Source organism: Clarias gariepinus, chromosome 15, assembly GCF_024256425.1.
Source record: "Clarias gariepinus isolate MV-2021 ecotype Netherlands chromosome 15, CGAR_prim_01v2, whole genome shotgun sequence".
Lineage (NCBI taxonomy): Eukaryota > Metazoa > Chordata > Actinopteri > Siluriformes > Clariidae > Clarias > Clarias gariepinus.
Window position 1 is genome coordinate 26,581,306 of NC_071114.1, and position 19,582 is coordinate 26,600,887.

Sequence of the window (19,582 nt, forward strand, 5' to 3'; positions counted from 1 at the left end):
ATCATATACATACTGAAAGATGTAATTGAGTAACCTACTGTACGAGTTCATTTAATGCTTGGAAAAGTGGTTCAGTACAATCATGTAACCCTATCAAGCCTGTGCCGTTTTTTCTTGTCTGACCTTTGCAGAAATAATTACTCACAGACATGATGTACTAATGCTTAATCTTGTTGTCTCTGCGGTGCCAGGATAAACGCTACAGTCAGGGGTGCACGCACACATTTTAAGGTGTAGTTGCTCTATCCTGTAAAAAGTGCAACCCTGTCCCACCCCCACCCCCTCCACTCACTCTCATAATTTTAGGAGTTAATTTTTTACAAATTTCACACTCATCTTTTATACCGCTTTATCCTGTATTCGGGTTGCGGGACCTGGAGCCTATCCCGGGAGGCTTAGGGCACGAGGCAGGGTACACCCTGGACAGGGTGCCAATCCATCGCAGGGCACACACACATACACACACTCACATACTCAATCACACACTACGGGCAATTTTGGAACGCCAATTAGCCTAGCCTGCATATCTTTGGACTGTGGGAGGAAACCAGAGTACCCGGAGGAAACCCACCAAGCACGGGAAGAACATGCAAACTCCATGCACACACTGTTACCTTTAACACAATTATTGCTGATACAAGGGGCATTCAAGTCAGACCAGCACTTGCGATGGAATTTCTTGTAAATAAATGCGTAAAACCCACTGATATTTAAAGAAGACTTCAAACACAGTACAGTGATTGAGCTGCAGGAAAACATTTGAATTGTGCAAACGTTTTAAAGAAGGCTGTACATTTGTGAATGGCGATTCTGGCTCACACATGATGGAGTATAGCGCATTGTCTCCTGGGATAGGCTCCAGGCACTGTATTCAGGATAAAACAGTAGATGAGTATGTGATATATCTATTAAAAAGTAATAAAACATGCATGATATTATTATTTATTTAGGCTCAAATTGAGCAATTGTGGGCTACTTATATTTATACAACCACAACATTTCCTCACTCATCGTCTTTACCGCTTTATCCTGTATAGCCCGGGTTGTGGGAGACCTGGGGACTTTGGGCACGAGGCGGGGTACACCCTGGACAGGGAGCCAGGGAGCCAGTCCATCACTCCCACACTCATTTACACACTACACCAATTAACCTGGAACGGCAATTACCCTAATCTGCATGTCTATGGACTGTGGGAGGAAACCAGAAGAAATACCTGGAGAAAACCCACCAAGCACGGGGAGAACATGCAAACTCCATGCACACACTGTTACCTTTAACAACACAGAGAAAATGCAAACTCTGTGCACACAGACTCTGGGGCGGAAATCGAACCCAGGCCAAGGAGGTGCAAGGTGACACAGCACGAATAAAGCAATTTTAAGGCAAAGAGGACAAATGAAGCTCAGGCAACTTTAGCTTTCCCCAGTGCATGTCCATGCAGGCTACAGTGCATGTAGACATTCTCCTCCTATAACACTCCAAATGACACCCATCATCATCATCATCCTGGACATTCTCCTCCTTTATTGTCCTCCTCATCTTCTTCCTCTTCTTCTTCTTCTTCACATCATCGTCACCACCGGATCTCACACGGAGCTGTTAAATGATGCAAAGATGCAAGTCCCTCCCACGCGGCGCACCTGAGCAGGATGTCAGAAAGCACTCCCAACTCAGTGTGCGCGTGCGGAGTCTCTCCGTGCTCCCAATAACTTGACTTCCAACTGAAGCAGCTTCAAGAAAAAAAATATACTGAAAACATATAACCGAAAACAACGTTCATGTGTGACTTTCCAGGATTGTCGGATGCGCAGCAGGACGTCAGGAGACGGAGATCTGACCGAGACTGAGGCAGTCATGGGGTAGTTGTTCCAAAGGAAAGAAGCAACCAAAAAAAAAAAGAGAAAGTGAGTCAGAAAGACGGATGCGGATGCAGCGAATTAAAGAAGGTTCACCTGCTGCGTGGGTGAAGAAGAAGACGCGCAGGAAAGTTGTTCAGGTTTCAGGATGGAGAGCCTGAGGGAGCTGAACAGCACCGCACCGCCGCCGCCGCCGCACAGCAGCACCGAGCGCAACTTCCCTGCGCTCATCTTCGGCATTTCTCTCATCGTAGTCATCATCTGCGGCAACGTCCTGGTCTGTCTGAGTGTTTACAGGGAAAAGGCTTTAAAGACCACGACCAATTACTTCATCGTGAGTCTGGCTGCGGCTGATCTTCTGCTCGCCGTCTTGGTCTTGCCGCTGTTCGTTTACGCAGAGGTAAGACAAAACGAAAACCTTAAAACTATAGGCAGATTTTTTTTTTTTTTTTTTTTTTTTTTTACGTTTATAGTTATATGACCCCGAGATGGACAGGAAGAAGAAGTTTTTTTTTTCGGTTTGGGCAAAATGCCAGGTAACCTTTAATTATGGTATGTATTATAAAGAAGGTTTCGTCCTTTCTTTCTTGTATACAGACGTTAACCCTGATAAATGCGCTTTCCTTCTCAGATGGCTCTACAGTATAAGCTCCATTTGCCAATTAGAGATCTCTAGAAGCAGAAGATTCCTGGAAGATCTTTTAAAGATTCCTCAAATTACCTTGATGATAGAAGCGATGAATGCAACCGTACTGTAAAGCTTCTTCAATCAAACATTATTGTTTATTAAAACCCTTTCTTTAATGAGACGCACACAGTGTAGCCAATACAGCTTGATTAGTTAATTGATTGATTGAAAGCATCTTATCTGATTATACCTGCCATTATTTTGAGAACAAGCAGGAAAATGGTGAGATTTCAAAGGGGGGAAAACCCCACAATTATTTGGTATGCTCTACCCATACACGTTGGTCACTAGCATATCCGACCTGATTGTTATAAGACCTTGAACATGTGCATGAAGGGGATTGCTCTGCTGGTTTCATGTTCCTGGTAACGGCCAAGGAGCTACTGTTCGGGCCCTATATGTTGTATGCTCTTCATTTTAAAATGGTAGTCAGATGAATAAATGCATTTTTGTGCACAGAGAGAAGACACTGTGTGTGTCTTAGAACAACAAACAGATTATATGCTGGTTGATTTCACAGTAATACACAATTATATTTATTTAAAAATATAAATTTACCAACTTTAGCCAGGACCACAATTTTCAATTGCAATCAATCAACAATGGACATTTAAATGAATCATGCATGTCAATATTTTGTTCAAAATAGGTAGCCTATATTTAAAGACTATTCATTTGTTCATTAATCAGGATTTACAGCCAAGAGAAGACCCCAAGAGCATGAGGCACCCACATACACACAAACAAATACTATATGCACTCCTTTATTCATACAATCATTAAACGTAGAGAACCTGGGCCAAACCTACACAGACATATGGAGAACACACAGAGAGCAACCAGAGGTCAGGATCAAACTGAGGACCCAGGAGCTGTGAGGCAGCAACACTATCCACTGTACCTTTAACTGACTGAATTCTTCCAGGAACAAATTAACATCTATAGTATTACCTTAAATAAACAGCATCTGGATAATAATGATAAATGACTGCACCATTAGAGCAACTTAGAATAGAATAGAATAGCCATGTGCATGTTGGATTTGAATGTGGAATGAAAAAGAAGCATTAACAGTCACCTAAAATCAGAACACGGTACCCATGAGGTGAAAACCCTTTCCACAACTCCACCACTGTGATATTCTATCTGTCAGAATTTTATTACATTCGTCTCTAAATAATCTTATTTCCAACTTACAAAGTGCTAAAAGAATGGACAAAAAACTCTCATCAGGCAACGGATATACATCCTCATTTTAGTGGCAGTTGTTTACAGGGTCAGGTTACCATCTCGGTGGCCGATTGTATCGGCTGCATAGCCAAATCTTTTTTTATAAACAGGTTTTTCAGTAATGTAAAAATAATCCACATGGAAATTTCTGTAAATAAACACTCTATTTCCACAAGTTTCTACATCATTTAAGAGATTCCTTAATATGCACCAACAAAAGAACCTTTGAGGTTGTAAGATACAGTTTTATTTTTTTTTAAATAAGAGTATATCATACAATTCATATAGACTGTTATGTTTAAAACAATCCTATTTAGCTTGTTAATGCAAAAGTGCAAAGGTTTGCACACCCTAGGGACAAATGACGAGAAATTTCATTGCATCGTTACATGCAGTGGTGTTTTACAGATATTTCTTTCTTTTTTTTAATAATTTCTTCATATTTCATATTTCCTTCACATTTTGGCACCAAAAAGCCAGACTTTCTTGTATTTTTTAATATAGTCTTGAGGAATAGTTCTCAAGGCTGCTTCCTAGACTTTTCTGGCTCTCGTTTTCAGTCCAGTCCCTGTACCTTTGAGGAATGTGTTTGTTTGTTAAGCCACTCAATTTTTATTATTTTATCTTCAGGCACTTTGCAGTCTGTCCCAGTAAGAAATTTTTTATCCAATTCTTGTAATTAATGTAATCTACATAATGTCAATTAATTTAATATGAATAAATGAAGGGTGACTCAAGACATTTGCTAAGTACTGTACATAAATTACCATATCCTTACAGTGCATTAAAAAAAGAGCCTGGAAATACCTCTGTCCTGTGACGTGTTTATAATGTAATCCACTTATCTGATCCAATTAACCTCGGGTCACTAGCACAGGTTTAATCTGTCTGCCACTGTTGCATAAGACAGACGTTTAGTGATGCCTTAACAGACCAGATGAAAGTCAACTGTACACTAAGACATCTTCCAGTCCACACACCATTATGTATTAGAAGGATTCATACAAAAACCGAGAAAATCCCTGAAATGGGGCATGAATGAAAAGATTAACCTTCACCCAGTTGGTGTTTGTACACAGACAAATCCCTAGCGTGGTGCCAATACTGGCAAGTTTTATAAGGCTGAGGTCTCAGAGAGAGAAAAATAAATGCTGCAAGACTTAATAACACATTTTGAGTGTTGAACGGGTGGTTCAGAGGGAAGTAAAACATACGGATTTGCCTTTTACCCCATGGATATTGAAAGAGCAAACATATTTTATTTTATTCAGCTTCTCTGGTCTGATCAGCAAATTGACAACATGGGTTGTTAAAAATATGGTCACAAACAAAACAATGTTTTAAGAATGTGTAAAACGTCAACCGTTGAATGTGTTTATCTCCTCTTTTTTTTAGATTGTCGTATAAGTCCACCTCAAATTGTTTAATCATAGCCATGATTTAGTTACTTATGTAACTGAACCTATTAGTATGTAAAAGGGAACTGTTTAAAAGCAGACTTTACTTTGTCTAGTTTCAGGGTGGCGTCTGGTCCTTGGACATGGTTGTCTGTGATGGGTTGATGGCTATGGATGTGATGCTTTGTACAGCCTCTATTTTCAACCTTTGTGCAATCAGCGTTGACAGGTTTGCATTTTCAATATATTCATATGTAACAGGTTCCAGAAAAATGTTTTCTTAGTGTTTAGAAATAGCCTAAGTGGCCATGGAGCCAGCTGGAACATTTCTGCAAAATGTCTAGAGACATAAGCAGCACTATTTATAAGTTAAACTGTAAAGAAAAAGTTAGAATTTGTCATCATGGCCCCAAACAGAGCTGTTTCTATATACACACTTTTTTTTTGTTTTTGTTTTAATTCTGTGCAAACACTTGACAGATTCATTGCAGTGTCCGTGCCGTTGAACTACAACCGAAGACATGTTGACCAGCGGCAAATCATCCTACTCTCAGGCACTTGGCTTCTTGCCCTAGCTGTTGCCTCACCTATCATTTTTGGCATAAACAATGTCCCAAACCGTGACCCGACGGTATGCAAGCTGGAGGATGACAACTATGTTGTGTACTCTTCCGTGTGCTCTTTTTTCATTCCCTGCCCTATTATGCTTCTGTTGTACTGTGGGATGTTCCATGGCCTCCGCCGCTGGGAGGAGGCCCGTAAGGCCAAGCTGAAGAAGAGCATCCAAGCCTGCCGTAAGCTTCAGCACGCTGCTGCCGCTGCAGCTCTTCCACCACTGGCAGCTTTGCCAACTCCCATGCCCGTGCTACCTCGTGTCATTCAGCAAGACCTGGCACAGTGCAATGTGGATGAGCTGGATGAGGACATGCAGCCTAGCTGCCCCTTACCGCCGGAGTATAGTAACAGCACTATTCAGACTGTTGCCTACTCTGAGATTCAGAACACAGCCCAAAGAAAGAAGAGGGCCAAGATCAATGGCAGGGAGCGGAAAGCCATGAAGGTCTTACCTGTTGTTGTGGGTAAGTGTTAATTTTTTTTTTTTTACTTTAAATAAGTAAGGAGAATGCAAATCTTACCATATACTGTAAGTATGGTACAATTATTGAGCTTGACTTGGCTGTTGGTAGATTACACGTATCTTTCATAGCCACAATGGTCCCTTGTGGATAATATTCATAACCCCTGCAATAAACCTTCCCACTGTAAGTACAGTGGGAACTCAGGTTGCGAGTAACCTGGTTTGCAAGCATTTTTCAAGATGAGCAAATTTTTAAAAATAAATTACTTCATTTACTTGAAAAATGAGCAAGTCTACGAGTACCGAGTATCATGTAGCGTCACGTGATCACACCTGAGGCCAATAGTTTGTAGAAAGGGGGGGGCTCTCATTCCTCCTCTTACTTTAGCTTCAAATTAGGGATGCTCATATTAACCGTTAACCGGAAAAATTAATTTTGACCGATTATTACTATCAGTTAAACGGTTTAAAATGTTTTTTATATTTAAAAAATATATTATTATTATTATTATTATTAGTAGTAGTAGTAGTATAAAGTTTTACGGCATAAATATGCTACACATACGCTATTTGTTAACTCATGGGGCGTTATCACGTGCAAACACACGTGCCTCCAGACGTATTTTATCACGGGCAAGCGAAAAGAAGTCACTGATTATAGAGCATATGAGAGACAATCCGTCCTGTTTGGATATTAATCCTCTTGACTGGTGGAAAGCAAATGAACAGCGCTTCCCTAGACTGGCCATTCTAGCGCGGCGTTATCTCTGCATTCCTGGGACATCTGTGCCATCTGAGAGGGGGTTTTCTGCCGCGGGATTAACTATCAATAATTTGCGCTCCAGACTATCCCCACAGCACGTTGACATGTTACTTTTTTAAAAATAAAAACTAGACAGTTTGTAGTTTGAGGCAGGCCTGCTATTTTTTTTAACTGAAAAAACTTAGTAGCCAATGTCTGAAAAAATTTGCCTGTGCCTGAGGCAAGCTTTAAAGGTATTTCAGCGTGATTTCATTTTTGTAAAAAATATTTAGTGCAAAATATTTATTTTATTCTATTTATTTATATTACTTTGTTTTTCTCTGTTGTCGGAAACGCTGCAGGTGCGTGAAAATTTGACGATGTGTGAATCCAAATTCTGTTCTTGATATGTTCTGTGTGCTGTTGTTCGCACATGTCAAAATAAAAACTGAAAAAAAATGTTTTCATATTTAATCAGACACTCCTCAGTTCTATTTTCATTAAATTCTAATTTAATATACTAATCTGATCAGTTAACGGTTATAAAAAGAATTTTAGGAACATGTATTCTACTGTAGCGCTTACTGCTATAGGAAATACACCAGGAATACAACAATATTATTAACTTGACTGTTGTTGGCCACAGTCACCACATAACAAATAGAACAAACCAGAACTATTCTGCCTCTCTAGCTCAGAACTGCCCCCCCACACACAAAGGTGGTCCCTTTCTCTATCTGTTCTACCCTTTTATCCAAACTGTGCAGTGATAGCTAACACAACTTATAACAGTTAGCCTCTGCAATCTTTTTTTTTTTTTTTAACCCTCCAAAAAATCATCTCGGGTTGGCAGGCTGCTAGCAAAACGGATAATGCTAAGCTGTGAATATGACTTAACATTTGTTCTTGGAAGTCCTTTCAGGTTGGCTTCCCTTAGCTAGGTAGCTGGCTATCAGCTCATTTTAGCGAGTTGGGTAATTTTACCACTGAAAATTATGAACATTACGATTCTTTTTAAAATTCTGCCAAAATATTAGGTTTGTGGTTAGTTCATGTAAGCTGTAGCAGTAAAGATTAGATGTGTATATTATTTTTCAATTCTCTTGCAAAGCCTGCCAAATTGGCTAATGTTACCTAGCAGGCTAGTATTAGCATTGCGAATTGATGATATGAGGTGATATCAAAAAGTTTTGAGATTAGCTCCGTTTACAAGAAAGTATTTTATTCTACGTTTACACGCTATCACCTTCAAAATGGTCCCCTTGCTCAGCAATACAGCACTCCTGGCATTCCTGCCACTTCTGGAATATGTCCTGGCAGTCTTCTTTTCAAAACATGTCAAGCACCTTCTGCGATTTGTGCTGGATCTCCGCAATGGTGTAAAAATGGCGACCTTTGAGCTGGATCTTGATATTTGTGAGGAGGGCCGCAGGAGTACAATCTGGCGAGTAGGGTGGGTGCAGAGGTAGGATCATGTTGTTTCCAGCAAGAAACTAAAGTGTGAAGAGAGCTCGGTGACGGGATGCATTGTCGTCGTATAGCATTCAGCCTCTTTCCTTTAACTTTATGTCCGTGATGAAATCGCAGTCGTGGTAACACAAGTGGCTAGAATAGCACCAGATGCACAGCTCCGGTGCTGTAGAAGTTACCTGAGTTACTAGCTGACATAATCATAATAAAATAATAATAAACTTAAATTAATTCAAATAAAAATTATTCTATATCTAGAAGAAGAAATCCTTAAATGGACACAGATACTGGTGCTTTGTCATATATTGGACATAAAGGCAATCCATATTTACATATAAAGGGCTAAAAAACATGACATCTCTGGGCAACGACCCTCTGTGTGGGTGTGGGTGTGTGTGAGTGTGTTTGAGTTTTTTCCCTTTTCTTCTGTTTTCATACTAGTATGCAAAATAATAATGATGAGTGCAGAAATTTGACTTTTTACAAAATCAATATTAAAGCTGACAACCAAAGAAAAAAAAATATTCTGGACAGATTACCCGAGGCAATGTGCAGCTTTGTTTGTGGGTCCTAATGGAATCTTCTTTGTGAACATGCGGCTGTATAGCATGATGGCTAGAAACCCAGAAAATTCAGAATAAATAATTTGAGTCATTTTGTTATTCATGCCAGCTAGATAGGGTACATTTTTATGAATACTTATTTCAGAACATTTTGTATAAAGCCATATTAGCCTTTTACAAAAAAAAAATACATTTACAGGGAAAAAAACACATTGTGGCCTAGTAAAAAAGTGCACATATTTTTCTTATGCTTGTGAAATGTCAACTCTCAGACTTCAGACCTCATATGTTTAATGTGTCATTACACAAAATGCTAATTGTATTAAACTATCTGCGATTTATGCAACTTGATTCTCCCTCTTGGAAATACATTCATACCAAATCCATACCTTAACATATTAGCCTTTGTATACAAGGCTAGTGCAAGTCAAACTAGAACTTTTGATTGTGCGAAATAACAGGACACAGTTATGAGAGTAAAAACTACCTTTATTACTTTGTTATGTAATCTCTTTTTACACTGATGCGCTTATTTTAGTGTTTTACTAGTGCTTGTATACTATAAGGTAGAAAATTTTCCCAGTACGCTTGAGCCCTGACCGGACAGCCTGCTTCACATTTGAAACGCTGGCCTCCCAGGGCCTCCTGTATTGGCCCAATCAGGACTGTACTGCTAATAACTCAAGCAATCCTTGCATCCTCTGGGTCTTTCTCAAACCTACATTTGCACCATTCAAATGTCTAAGAGTTTCATCAGCATACTGTCTTCCACAAATGTCAATCAGTTTTATCCCTTCATTCACTAGAAATTTCATGACAAGTCCCAGTTTGACTTGAATGCCCCTTGTACAGATGTTATTCATGTGGTATTCTCGTTTTACCGCCACGCCTCACGTTTGCTGGCTTCTACCGCTGAGTGGCGCTATATAACTACAGACTGACGCCTCGGGCAACGGTTTATTCTCTCAAGGATTAATGAGCCGCACTCCGTTAGAGCTGCACGTAGTAGCGGATAAAATCAAGTGAAACATTGTAGTTAAACGAATTCATAATCACAGTTTTAAAATTACAGTACAAATGTAGAATTTAAATAAAATCTTATTAGGATCGAATTTAAGCAAAGTAAACGTTAACACAGTGAGCCTTTAGATTTTATCACATGTAATTAGAAAAGCTACGCATGCATGTTTTTGTCATCTTATATTTTGTGTTCTTTAAATTTGTAGTAGATTTATTAACTGAAATAAACATAAATAAATGACCATAAAAATTAAAACATTGTCAGGACGTGCTACTGCGTCAGCAGATGTCGATGTGTTTTTGCATTATTATAAGATGCAAGTTCGGTTTCTGTGAACTTGAGCGCGTCAGAAAATGAACCAAATGAACCGAAACTCCATGTATACTCGCCTCACAGACGTGAAAAATATAGACTTACAGAAAGCAAAATGTCTGCTTTTATATAAACTAATTAAAAAAAATCAGCTTATGTAATTCGATTAAAACGTAGATTACAGCGCATCCACTCATAGATTCATGCCACAAGTCATTTTATCATACAAAGATCATTACGTTGTGCTTGGACCACTAAGCGTCTATGGATTCCAAAATTGACAATTTTTACAGTTTTTCAATCTCTGAAATGGAAGAGATAGAAAGTTTCCTTATCATAACACGCCTTGTATTGTTTTTAATCGCTCGATACACAACCCATCATTTTTATAAATAGAAATAAGAGGCCCTAAATATACTGCATAAATATTATTTAGTAAAACAGAATTCCAGCCGCGATATACAGTACTATACCATAACCATATGATACCAAAGATAGAAGTGTATATTTAAGTTATTTTAATGTTCTATTCTGTAGGTCTATTTTTCAAGTTTTTTTATATTTAAATTTTGATGTCTTTAAATTTTTTTTTTTTATAATAACAATAAACCGATATAAACAGAAGCTATATAACAGTTTATTCCATGTACAAATAAAATAGTTAGCTAGTAAACTTAATTAGCTAGTCTAAATAATATTTTTTTTTTACAAGCCCTTGAGCTGTTGTTAGTGCTTGTTTGGCCAGTCAGTTTCCATGCTGTTATCCTTGACGCATTCATAATCATTGGTCTAGTTCTGCAGGTGGGGTGTTTCTTATCCCCACCCCGTTTATACGGCGTATTCAGAGAAAGGCTCGCCCGCATGAGGTTGTGCGCGCGTTCACTACACAGGAAAAACATATTTGTATATTATGACTGAGATAAGGCGGCTCAAATTCAATTCAAATCAAATTCAAATTTTATTTGTCATGTACACAGTCATACACAGTACGATATGCAGTGAAATGCTTATACGACCGCCAGACCTTAAAAACTTATACGTAAGGAATAAATATGAATAAAAAGAAATACTAAAGAAAAATTTATTTAACTAGTAAAATAAACTGTACAAATAAGGTCATAATAAAAATATCACAAAATATAGAAATATAGAAATATAAAAGAAAAGATAAAAAAGTGATATATATATATATATATATATATATACATTTTAATTGACAGTGGTTGTGCAAATATGCATGAAAAGTGACTTATTAAAGTGACTTGTGCAATGTTCCAGATGTATAACTATGTAGTGCAAGTGTGTATGAATGTGACCATGATTGTCCAGTCAATGTTGGGAGTTTAAAAGATGTTATTAGTCCTGTATGAGATTGAGAGTCCTTATCGCCTGCGGGAAGAAGCTCCTCCTCAGTCTCTCTGTGTTGGCCTTCAGGGAGCGGAATCGCTTCCCAGACCGCAACAGAGAAAACAGTCCATTGTTGGGATGGCCGAGGTCCTTTACGATCTTCCTGGCTTTAGTCCAGCACCGCTTGCTGTAGATCGAGTGCAGGTCAAGGAGCTCGGTGCGGATGGTGCGCTCAGCTAATCGCACCACCCTCTGTAAAGCTTGTCTGTCCTGCATGGTGCTGTTTCCAAACCAGGTTGTGATGTTTCCCGTCAGGATGCTCTCTATGGTACAGGAGTAGAAATTCCTGAATACCTTAGAGGGCAGTCTGAAGTCTCTCAAGCGTCTGAGGTGGTAGAGACGCTGTCGGGCCTTTTTTACCACGGTGTTGATGTGACAGGACCATGACAGGTCCTGCATGATGTGAACACCGAGGTATCGGAAGCTGTCCACTCTCTCCACTGGGTTCTGGTAGTTCCTCTCCTGCTTTGTACTAAAGTCCACTATCAGCTCCTTTGTCTTGCTGACGTTCAGGAGGAGATTGTTCCTCTGGCACCAGTTCTCCAGATTTCCAACCTCCTCTAGGTAGGCCGTCTCATCATTTTTGGTGATCAGGCTCACCACAACAGTGTCGTCAGCAAATTTGATGATGGGGGTGGAGTTGGTAGTGGCCACGCAGTCGTGGGTGTACAAAGAGTACAGCAGGGGGCTCAGAACACAACCCTGGGGATCTCCAGAAGTTGGAGATCCACTTACACTTAGATGAGCTGAGTCCTAGGTGTTCCAGCTTGGTGGTGAGTGTGGAGGGAATTATGGTATTAAATAGGGATGCACCGAAATGAAAATTCTGGGCCGAAAACGAAACCGAAATTTTTGGATCCACTTGGCCGAAAACCGATACCGAAACCGAAAATGGCTTCATTAAAAAAACATGTTTAAAATATTTTCTTTTTGTTTGTATTAAAAAAAACTACAAATTAATTAAGCAATCAAACTTTTATTGATAATAAATAACAGTAATAAGGCTGTTTAACAATAACAAAACTTGCTTCCAAGTGCTTCCAAACCGCCGACATACTCCGTGTTTGATGCGTAATGACAGCGCGAACGAGACGGGAGGATGGGAGAGGCGTGGCGACAATTTCGGCTTTTATTTTCGGCGCTTTCTTACGTTTCGGCCGAAACCGATAATGCTATTTCGGCCGAAAATTTTCGGCGGCCGAAATTTCGGTGCATCCCTAGTATTAAATGCAGAGCTCTAGTCGATGAAGAGCATTTTAATATTAATTCCCTTTTCTAGTGTCCAGGTGAGTGAGCGATGTGTGGAGGAGATGAGAGATTGCATCATCTGTGGAACGGTTCGGGCGGTATGCAAACTGTAGTGGGTCCAGTGAGTCCGGTAGTGAAGAAATGATGAAGTCTCTGACCAGGCGCTCAAAGCACTTCATCACTACTGAGGTGAGGGCTACAGGGCGATAATCGTTGAAGTAAGCAGGATGGAGTTTCTTCGAACCAGGAACAATGATGGACTCTTTGAAGCATGTGGGGATCACGACTGAGATAAAGAGAGGTTGAATATCTCTGTGAACACAGGTGCTAGCTGGTCTGCGCATGCTCTGAAAATACGGCCTGAGATGCCGTCTGGTCCTGCTGCTTACCTGATGTTCACTCTCCTGAAGGCTCTCCTTCGTCATGCTCGGTGATGATGAACCCGCTTCTGGTGCTGGCAGTGTCTTCCTGTCTGCAGCCGTTAGCGCCGCTAGCATTAGCATCGCTAGCGTCTTTAGCTGCAGCCTCGAAGCGAGCATAGAAAGTGTTCAGCTCGTTTGGCTCACATCGGCATGCGTTTCTTATTTAACACATATAAATTTGTATTTGTTATATTTCTGGGAAAGAGAAATCTCTTATAAATCTCTCATATCGGCACGGGTGTTCATCTGACTTCAGATCAAAACTCGGCAAAGGGAAAGAGCGCACATATGCGCCGCGGGTTCACGTGAACATTTCACATTCACCAAAAGATTTATTCACAACCACATTTCGGCCATTCACACACATGCATTGTGCTATGTTGTTGGTACACACTTTTACTTTTCCCCCTCTAATCTCCCCTTTGATCAAAATGCTTTGTTTCATAAGGAGAGGCGACATATACTTGATTAAACACTGCATTTTTTAAAGTGAAAGCGCGCGCCATGTGAGCAGCTTTAGTTATTAATAATAGACAATAGACAGATAGAAACAGAGAGTCTGTCTAAACAAAATTAATTGCAGCGGTTTTGCAAAATGTCCCTTTGCGCCACCTGGCGGTCATTTCACAAATTACTTTGAATTGCGACTGATTTATTTTGCCTGTTGCCGTTTGCCGCGACGGAGTGCGCGGCAGTCATAGACATTCCGCTTGAGTAACCACTGTATTTGCTGCATATAAAAAGGTTTATATTCTTCCCTAACTAGCCTTCAGTCAATTCAATTCAATTTAATTTTATTTATATAGCGCTTTTAACAATGGTCACCTTCATTAGAAACTCTATTTTAAAAGCTAATTAATAGCAGCACACAAGAGCAACCAGCATAAACAATTTAAATAAAATGTTCAACGATGCCCTTGATTAAATATTGTTGGTTACTCATTTTGATATCAGTATAAACTAGTAACAAAAAAATTTTAGATTACTCTTACTCATGTATTCGTTTATCTCTTATTTTGATATGCTGAGTGATGTTTAAATTTAATAGAATAAAAAAAAATCCCTGGAGTTTTCTTTATAATAAACCAATCCCTGTTTATTAGAATTTTTTAGTATTTCTTCTTATGGTTCATGTCTTGGCTCAGTTTAACTCGTCTCATGATTCTGAATGAAAAAAACATATTATAATTACATTTGTACTGAAGGTGACACCTCTAAATGAAGCATGGAAAAAAAAACATCTAAACTATCACGTCATCTTCTGCATTAACAATCCTTGCCATTTTCATACTTCCATGATCTATTTTCTGCCTTATTATGTGTCACACTTTCATGATGTCTCAAGCTGTTTCAACCTTGAGACATTACATGGCTTCTTCGTTTTTAGCTAATTCATTTTTTTACAAAGTAAATTACCTGATTGTATCTAACGGTTCAAAGTCCTGGTATCTCTGTTTCACATTCAGTTTAATTATGGAATTTATTATAAGGAGAAATTAGAACTTTAGCCGGAGGTTATAGACACTAAGCAAGTCCTGGAATCACTTTACAAATTATAGTAGCTGAAAACAAGTCCAATCTTACTGCCCCTTATGTATGCCCGACAAAATCCTGTGACTTTGTTCCTTGTTTGAATCAAATTAAATTAAATTAAATTAAATTAAATGATGTAGATTACATAAAAAAAGGGTGTGTGTGTGTGTGTGAAAGTTTTAGTGCCTAAAGATACAATTAAAAAAATGGTTGTTTCTGCAAGAACCTCAGCAGCAACCTCATTTCCCCTCTCATCTGTTCCAACCATTCAGCATCACCAGTATACTAATCACCAGCCTGATCATCTCTCATCATCTGCACCTGTTTCTCACTGATTCACGCATTAAGTAAAATGTTTTTTATGCGTGAATGATTCATTAACAAACATTAAAAAATTCCCCTGAAATTGCTTAGGTATAGGGACTATACAGAAAAGTAGGGCCAAAAAGTCCTTCAGGAAGCCTGGATAAACTATTCATCAAGACTACTTTAGAAAATACAAGAACGTCTGTCTCTTTGGAAGCAAAGTATAAAGAAATGAAGGGGAGCTCAATACTATATATTTTTTTTACACAGTACTACACATTATCTTACCTTTTGTATAATTGAACCCTTACAGATAGGAATTTAAATTAAGCTTATCATTTAAATCTTTAATTCAATATAAATTATTGGAGCCTGAGGTAAAATCGCTTCCCTTAATACATAAAACCTGATATATACAGCAGTGTATGTATTACATCAAATTAGGCATCCAGCTAGTAAAAAAAAAAAAAAATTATATGTTACAATGCAGTTGCTATATCAGAGTGGATATTTATAAAAAAATTCATCATAATTTTCTAAATAATTTAACACAGCATGCATAAAACTCATCCATATGTCCAACTTATTCGTTGCATTCAGTCATAAATGTTTTTCATTACATTATTTCAATTCGGACACTAAGATCATTTTCACAATAGGCTCATGTGCAACAGTTGCATAACTCAGAATAAATATTTGTGTCACCTGGAGCATTACTGATTTATCCAAATCTTTTTGCGCAAACTTTGTTGTAATGCCTGCTAATTCTAACACTTAGACTCCTCCTCCTTTATGAGAAGGACACAGGTCATGCTCCGGTCAGAGTATGCTGCCTTTTCAGGTTTTTCTTCAGGAATTTCTAGGAAAATAGCCATTTATAAATAAACACCTACAGTCTTTATATAATTTCAGAGGAACACAAATAATCTCTGTGAATCTCTGTATATGGTTTAGGATTTATAATATATAATAATATACAATAATAACAATATGTTGATGTATAAGGGGAATTTTTTGTACAATTTGATGGAAAAGAAGGTTGCGGCATAATGCTGTGGGTTATATTATCCTACTCTACTGTTTAATGATGTTTTGAGTTCTCAAATTAAGAAACAATACTTTTTGTTAAAGTAACATTCATTCTTGTAAGGAAAAAATATTTCTGCTATGATTACTATGCTTGCTTTGATTATATTTCTGCTATGGTATATACTACAGTATATAGTCTCACTGTGTTGTTAATCCATTTTTCCATGAACATCTATTTTGCTCATTGAGGGTTTAAAATCACGTACACATAATGTCCTCCATGTGTAAAAAACCTTCCTAGTAAATAATTAAATCAATAAAAAAAACATTTCGTTTTATCATATCACATGATTTTCAAGTCTTTGTGCATAAAACAGGCTTGTGCATAATTGAGACACACCATAGGTTCATTTAATTCTGTTTGTCTCCAGGTGCCTTCCTTTTCTGTTGGACTCCATTCTTCGTAGTTCACACGACACGGGCCCTGTGTGAGACATGTGAAATCTCACACTACCTAATGAGCACAGCGACATGGCTGGGTTACGTGAACAGTGCGCTCAACCCCATCATCTACACCGTCTTCAACACTGAGTTCCGCAGGTTTTTCCAGAAGTTTCTACATACCACCTGCTGTTTCTCAGCTCGCAGAATGGATGAAACTATAATGATGCCATGAACTATTTGAAACAATGGGCATATTGGATTATTTAAAAAATAGCACACCTGTATGCACATTTACACCAGCCATGATGCTTTACACACTGGCCATTTTATCAGGTCCACCTACCAATAATAACTATTAATAACTATTATTAATGTATCTGATGGTATGCAAAATTGGTCAGCTGCCCTTTACTCTGCCTATAAATAATGTTCTTGGAGCAGCAGTGGTAATAATTTTGTGGTGGCATTTCATTGATGCTGTAGAAGTAAAAACTCAGCTGAAAACTGTTCATATAAAAACTGTAAGAATGGAGCATGTGGACAAAGCATCTGTTTAGTGTAAGTAATCTTTATTGTATTACATTCTGCATTCTTCTTTTTCTATATTCGACCATTCACATACTTTATATGCCTTTGAATGTATACTTGGCCATAGAATTTAATGTGCCTAACATTTACCAAGTCCACATTTATTTTTCAAATGGAGATCATTTTAAGTAAAGATACATATGATGCACACACATCTGATGACTGATATTTGTTTATTTGGTTTTATTATATGAGGTTTATTGTTCCACTGTAGCAGCAAAGTTTGGCTGTTTTTTCTAGCTCCCTAATTAGCCTTTCTTTTTTTTCTATATCTTGAAAGTAACACAAAAACAAGCAAATAGTCATGTTGAGTTTCTGGTTTCAGGAAAAAGCAGAAAGTTTAAAGCCCTCCACTCTGAAGTCTTTTGAGCTCTGATAATACTTACGGACTTTTACAAAGTGCTGACACTGGAGACTCCTTTCATGAGTATTACATACACATTTAATAAGTTTATGGATGGTTATAAATTTGTCTTTTAAATAACACTAATAGTAGTAAAATTAGTTTTATATTAGGTGGAAGTTGCTGCTAAGGAAGCGATAAAATATTAGAACTAGTGTATTAATATTCATCTTTGATTTGATCTACAGTCAGAGCTGTTTTTATACAAGATTGACCCCAAGACTGACCAATCACATATGAAAATCCAACAGTGTATTAAGCTTAATACATCACATTTTAAATTAATTAATCAATTATGTATTTAGTTGGTAATTACTTAAAAAAGATGAACATGTAAAAGGTAAAAACAAATTGAAAGGTAACATTTTTTGCTGTTAAAGTTGAGTGGTAAGAATCCCGAAAGTAAAAAGACGTGAAATTTTTGGACAGTTGTGACTGGTGCACATCACTTTTATCATGGCAAATTAGCTAGGAAACTGACTTCCTAATGAAGTTTGAAATTGGGCTGCCTGGTGTCAGTCACACTTTTCATGTCTGGTTGAATAAGAGATTAAATGTCTGATCCACTGAAGCAGTTCGCTGGACTTGTTGGTTGCCAGCCAGGAGTTACTCCAGATATTTTATTTTGCTGGTGCTATGGGGTTGCTTACCTTTTTGGCGATGGTGCAAAATGGTTCAATATTCAAATCAAGGCTACATAAACATATCTCTGAATATAAAATTTACACGATCACGCCCTGGCCAGTGTTTGTGCACAAACAATAAACTACACAAATAGGTTTATGTACATTACACCCTCATAATCAGAGATAAAAAAAATTTGCTGTCAGTAGCAACAGTATTCCATTCCATAGACAAGGGGTGTCACATCTTATCCACCAAGGAATCGTGTGGGCACAGGCTTTCATTCCAACCAAGCAGAAGCCCCACATCTGATTCCAGGTGTTTAATTAGCCGTTCTTGGCTTTTAATAGACTATCAGGTGTGGCTTCTGCTTGATTGAAATGAAAGCCTGTACCCACACCGGTGCGTTCCAGATGAGATTTGACACCCCTGCCACAGAGCTAATGATATTATATGAATGTCAACTATGACAAGTCTAAATTGGTGTCTCAAGCACCAAATGCATTAAATTCCTATTAGGCAGAGGGGAAAATCATGATGTTAGTATTAATTGTGTTAAAAGTAAAAAAAAAATTGTGAAGTGAAAAAAAATCACCATTGTGATATTGTTAATGCTCAGATAAAAAAAGTGCTCTGGCTAACAGGATGTGAAAGTAAGGTCAAAAGATTAATGTGTGCTGTACCCATTCACTAAATCAGATCTCCTGTGTTTTGAGAGATTTATGTCTTTAGCTTAATTTTTACAGATCCTGCGTTAGCTATCTAAAGCTTTGTTTCACAGTTTCTTTGTAAAGTCAGAAACATAACATTTTCCTTGAGACCTTTCCATGTAATCCTCATCTATCTCTGACACTATTACACTATTATACCTTCACTAAGTGGGCAAAAAACTATTTAATAAACCCTACCATTACTCAATTTCCCTACGGGGACATACCCAGAGACAAGTTGTGCTATTACCTTACCTTTTGTTAATTGCACACAGTCTCTGTTAAGAGCCAGGGAATTAAGTGACAAAAACAGGAAAGTGGAAAGACAAACCAGCTGAGCTTTTTAGCTACTGTAGCTTATTTAACATGCTAAATTAATCTCATTTAACACTTGCATGGATCCAATTTTATTTAGGAAAAGAAATTATGAAAAGCTAACATTTATCCAAATACGATGCATGAACATACAAAACATGTTAGATATAACACAGTATGCTAGGCTTGGTGCAA

At 38.1% G+C, this 19,582-nt stretch overlaps 1 protein-coding gene across 1 annotated transcript; it reads left to right on the forward strand.

Annotated features, from left to right (window-relative positions):
- The first annotated feature begins 1,922 nt into the window (after window positions 1-1,922).
- Window positions 1,923-17,352, forward strand: drd4b (dopamine receptor D4b). Its single transcript, XM_053513572.1, is given in 5 exon segments — window positions 1,923-1,977; window positions 1,980-2,257; window positions 5,289-5,401; window positions 5,653-6,251; window positions 16,735-17,352. Coding segments are annotated over 5 exon segments (1,290 nt in total). The 3' UTR covers window positions 16,980-17,352.
- The last annotated feature ends 2,230 nt before the right edge of the window (window positions 17,353-19,582 follow it).